A 5,540-nucleotide genomic window follows, 5' to 3' on the forward strand; every position below is an offset into this window, starting at 1 on the left:
ATGGCGGATATGCGGCTAACAAACAGGTAGAGAAAGGGGTTTAACTAGTGATAAATCAAAGTGTAACCTAATAAAAAATATTTATTTAATGTTATCCGCGTTATATTTCATGTGCAGCAACATTATGAACTTTTATAATGATAGGTTTGGTCATTAACTTTTAAATGCATTATAATGCAAGCACGAGCAGAGTTCTCGTGAAAGAAAGTGCCTCTTCTTTGGGTAGTAAATCAAATTTAACTAAATGTAGATAATGTTAACTGACAGGGCAGTTTAAACAGTGACAGGATTCAGGTTACTAATGTCGCGTTCCAGACAACCCGTAGCCCGTGTTTTCCCTACCTTCTACCAGTGAAAGTGCACTGGAACAGCAATCAAACCCGTGACTTTCCACTCGTGAACTCGTACTAGATCGATGTACTCCCAGTAGACCTTTCTCACAACTTCCGTATTTTGCACCGGAAATACGCAATTGCTGTGTAAACCTATTTCCGCCCCAGTATGCCGGTAACCAGTTAAACAACAAAGATGGCAAAAACATCGAGCAAGATTGTTTGTAACATCAAGACCACGACTGTTATATTGCTTTAATAAAGTTGTACATGTCCTCTATACTATCCATACATAACCTTATAACCCTAGTCCTCGGTCTAAGTGGACACACTAGTAATTTGTTAGCCTGATTGCTCTCTAATGTTAGCTACGTTACTTACCTTGAAAGTTATGGATAAACGGGGCGTTCTAAAACGCTTAAAGTTTCTGTCAAACCTTACTTGGAACAAACACTAACTACTATCAAAAGAACGAGCCCTTATTCCACAGATAAAGTGAATAATATCACGTTAAGCGTTTTCTCCCCCAAATAAGCCCATTATAAGGAAACTTTATTAAATTTTTAAAATTTTTACTTATAATAAATACTTGCTGCTGTCAAAAGAACGAGCTCTTATTCAGCATATAAATTTGATCGCCCCCCATAGAAGTCCATTATAACAAACCATGTTAAGCTTTTTCCTTAATGGAGTTCTATAGGGAGAAAAGCGTGATATTATTCACTTTATACGCTGAATAAGAGCTCATTCTTTTGACAGCAGAAAGTGTTTATTATAAGTAAAATGTTAAGCCACGTTAAGCTTTTTTTTTGTATAATGGACTTCTATGGGGGGCGATCACTTTATATGCTGAATGAGAGCTCGTTCTTTTGAGAGCAGAAAGTGTTTATTATAAGTGAAATGTAACAGAAGTTTGGTCTTCCCTGGTCGCTGTTAAGGTAAGTTAAACCACGTTAAGCAGTTTCCTTACAATGGGCTTCTATGGGGGAGAAAACGCTTAACGTGATATTATTCACTTTATCTGTGGAATAAGGACTCGTTTTTTTGATAGTAGTTAGTGTTTGTTCCAAGTAAGGTTTGACAGAAATTTGGGGTTTCCTGGTAGTTTTTTACGTACATTAAGCCACGTTAAGCGTTTTAGAACGTCCCGGATAAACTCTTAGTGGAAAAATTGATATGTTCAGTACCTCCAAAAATTCTCAAGACTAACAATTACTCTGAACAACTTAAGGTCCAGGTCCAGTAATGTAAATGAATGTGCTTAATGGTAAAATTACAAACTGCACAAGTGTGTATGGTGTTCACTAGTGTAATTTATTCTGAGTTCGGATTAATAGTCTGTGCTGTAATGGCTTTATTTTATCTTGTCAGACTGATTGTGTTTTAAGAGCCAAACTTGCACCACAATATGGCAATACTCCACTTTTCAGAGGTTTAAAAGTGAGGCAAATGGATCATAAAGCACCTGTCAGTCATATTAGAGAAACAGCCAATGCAGGCACACACTGTTGACCCAATTATGCAGCATTGCCCATATGGAGGGCCACTAGAGGGGATGAACACAGAGGGTGGGCCGATTCACTGAACTAAGGCCAGTAACTTTGATCCCATTGCTGAAAAGGAAAAGTTCCTCTGTGATTCTTGACACCTGTAGCTTGTTTTAAGGAGTTGGATCATTCGTGCGCTATTGTAACTTCATGGCTGTTCAGTGGTGATGAAGTAAAATGCAGTGTGCTCTGGAGCGCGTGCATGTGTGCAGTGGATGGACATAACGATCGGGGGATGCGGGTGCGTGCGCAGCGGCTCCGGTTCGCTCTCCTCTGGCTCGACATGTTAAATTCAAGTACGTAAAAAAAAAAAAACAGTACTCTTATTTAAAATTCTTTGTTTTATTGAATCCAGTCTTTCTGAACATATTCACACTTATCCCTTAAGAATATTAATGAGCATTTGACAATAATCATGTACATCTGAGATGGCTATCTTTTAAAAAAGAAAAAAAAAGGCTTATCTTAGTATTTTTATCTTGTTTCTAGTCAAAATTTCTAAAAATTCTTAAATTAAGGCGAGACACTGCCAGTAAATAGGGTAAAAAAGACAACTAATAGTTATCGCCTTACTGACCCAGTTGATCGATTACATTGATAATATGAAATATGTGTTTATTTGCATACATTTCTAGTCCAGAAATCTAAACACTGGATGAAGTCAGTTTCAAAATTCTTGTTTAATTTTTTGACATAGTGTCAAATGCTTTTACAGAGGGAATTTGGGGTATATCATTTCATCACTCCATAATTCAGGAAAAAACTTTGAACAGACAAAAAACATGTATTTCTTACCATTTTGGGGAGAAAATGTTGTATAAAATCAAGCTAATATGAACAAATCCCTCTGTAAAAACCTTCAGGATATAGACAGAATACAAATGTAAAGTGTGGTGTGTTTAAGTGCTGCTGAAGTGGAGATTTATGGCTCAGTGTAGGAGAAAAAAACTCTTGGCCTTAAAAATATGTATTGTAATTGAAATCTATTGATACAAATAGATAAAGTGCTATAAAAGAAACACTTATTAGTGATGTTTGGCTGTTTTCTGAAAAAACACAAAGGCCTAAATCTCAAACTTCACAGCTGCATGAAAAAACAGCGTTTTTGCCCGTAAGATGTATTCAAGATATTTAATCTTGTTATTTGCAAAATGCACTTAATTTAGTTTTTTCTCCCTGGAAACAGTTAAAATTATCTGGCAATGGGGTAAGTAAAATATTTTTAAATCAAGATGCATTTTAAATGCATCTTAACTTAGGAATTTGTAGAAATTTTCACTAGAATCAAGACAAAAAATACTAAGTAAGATGCAGCCACTGTTGTTCAAGAACATCCAATCAAATGTGAAGTTAAAGTTAATTAGTCAGAGCAGCTGTAATGGTTCTTGATTAAAGGGGGTGTGGTTGATAACGACTATTCATTTGCAGAGTATAAATAGCAGTCCAAGGCCTCCTGAAGCTATGTTCAGTTGTTTAGTAATGGCAGGAAAGTGGCATTTACGTTATTTCCAAACACTATGTGTTTTGGCTTGTTCTTTTTGCAGTGCTCTTCCTCAAATGGGTTTTCCAGCTCAGAATCCTCAAGCTCTGATGTTCCAGCCGTCTGACCATCGGTTTAAACAGTCAGCTCAACAACAATCTGCTCAGCAGGTTCCTCAGAAGTTTCAGCTTCAGCAGCCAGTGAAGGCCGAGCCTGTTGACAAATGTGCTGTAGCTGATTATGAGCAGATCCAATGTGGACAACTTGGTATCAGTGGTGCTGAGTGTGAGGCTATCAACTGCTGCTTTAACGGACAACAGTGTTACTATGGGAAAGCAGGTAAGAGTTTTGAATCTGATGAAACTTGGTTAATGTTTGTTACCCACATTAATCTACTCTTGTGTGTCATTCCAGTGACTGTCCAGTGTATTAGAGATGGTCAGTTTGTGGTAGTGGTGGCTAGAGATGTTACGCTGCCTCGGCTGAGTCTGGATTCGGTCCGTCTAGTGGGTGGAAGTGAACCACCTTGCGCTCCTGTGGACTCTACACCTTTCTTTGCTATATACCAGTTCCCTGTCACCGCATGTGGCACGAGCATGATGGTGAGGAGATGCTTCTGGCTTTATTCTGCATGGCTTATGATGGGCTGGATGCCAACAGTGTTCATATTTGCAGGAGGACCGTGGATATGTGGTGTATGAAAACAGAATGACCTCCTCGTATGAAGTAGGCGTTGGTCCGTTTGGTTCCATCACGAGAGACAGCCATTTTGAGTAGGTGACTCATACCCTTTATCTTCAGTACCATCTCTGACAAACTCTACAAGTTGACCGTTTGTTGTCCAGGCTTCTCTTCCAGTGTAGGTACTCTGGTACTGCTGTGGAAGCTCTGGTTGTGGAGGTCAACAGTGTTCCTGCACCTCCACCAGTAGCTGCTCCTGGACCTCTCAGAGTGGAGCTTAGACTGGCCAATGGCCAGTGTGTCACCAAAGGTTGCGCAGAAGGTAAGACTTGTCTTCAGTCTTAAAGTCCAGGTTGCAGTGGACTGTGGTTAAACCCCAGTGTTCCTCAGGGGATGAGGCCTACACGTCCTACTACGGTGCTGCTGATTATCCCGTCACGAAAGTCCTGCGAGAGCCTGTGTATGTTGAGGTGCGCATTCTGGAGAGGACTGACCCCAACCTTGTCCTGATGCTGGGACGTTGTTGGGCGACATCAACCCCCAGTCCACTCAGTCTACCCCAGTGGGATCTTCTGATTGATGGGTGAGTCTGCCGACAGTCTTTATCCAGCTAGTCTGCTGTGAGGAACTCTCTAACTGCCTCTTTCCTCTTCAGATGCCCTTACTATGATGACCGTTACCTGACCGCACTGGTTCCAGTGACTAGAGCGTCTGGTCTTCAGTTCCCAACCCACTACAAGCGCTTCGTTGTCAAGATGTTCACGTTTGTTGATCCAGCATCACTGGCTCCTCTGCAGGAAACCGTATGCTCTCAGCTCTTCCTGAACCCCTAATATTACTCTTTAATGGATTCTATGGCTTAACCCTTCTCTCTTTCAGATCTTCATCCATTGCAGTACAGCGGTGTGCCATCCCTCTTCTGGCTCCTGTGAGCAAAGCTGTGGCAGGAAGAGTAAGTGCACGCAGTAACTATTTCCACTTGATTTGTGACTTCGTGGCCTTTCTCACTACTTTTTCTCCTTTTTAGGAAGAGATGTTGCTGTGAGGACCTCCACTATTGGACAAACTGTTTCCAGTGGAGAAGTGAGATTGGTTGTTTGAGTTGTCTTTTAATAAACCATGTAGCACCTTACACTGTCTCAGTGTTTCATGCCAAGCTACCTAAAGTTGCTTGTTTATTTGCTATGTTAAGATCAATTGTGACTCCAAATCTACCTTCAGTCATTTGGTGCATCAACCATTGGGCCTGTTTTGGTTCACAAATTTGTGTTCTCAAAAGGTCTTCTAGACACCCTTCCCTTAAGATCTGGTTCAGTTAGGGTGACCAGATGAGATTGGTTGAAATTCGGGAGGGGGGGTGTAATGAATAATAAAGATAATGAATTTCATGTTTTATTAATATAAGTAGCCTACATATAATTTTATAATATAGAAGTAATGTTAGGCATTTTTATACTTCAAACTGAAGTTAATGAACCAATCATATTTTTATTAACAAGT

At 39.9% G+C, this 5,540-nt stretch overlaps 1 protein-coding gene across 1 annotated transcript; it reads left to right on the plus strand.

Annotated features, from left to right (window-relative positions):
- Positions 1-5,141, plus strand: LOC141291470 (zona pellucida sperm-binding protein 4-like). The gene is made up of 9 exons (XM_073823631.1): positions 1-26; positions 3,424-3,698; positions 3,774-3,961; positions 4,035-4,132; positions 4,205-4,362; positions 4,431-4,623; positions 4,696-4,843; positions 4,920-4,992; positions 5,068-5,141. The coding sequence occupies exons 1-9, from the start codon at positions 1-3 to the stop codon at positions 5,139-5,141; spliced, it is 1,233 nt and encodes a 410-aa protein (XP_073679732.1).
- The last annotated feature ends 399 nt before the right edge of the window (positions 5,142-5,540 follow it).

Source organism: Garra rufa, chromosome 18 (genome assembly GCF_049309525.1).
Source record: "Garra rufa chromosome 18, GarRuf1.0, whole genome shotgun sequence".
NCBI classification, from domain to species: Eukaryota; Metazoa; Chordata; class Actinopteri; order Cypriniformes; family Cyprinidae; genus Garra; species Garra rufa.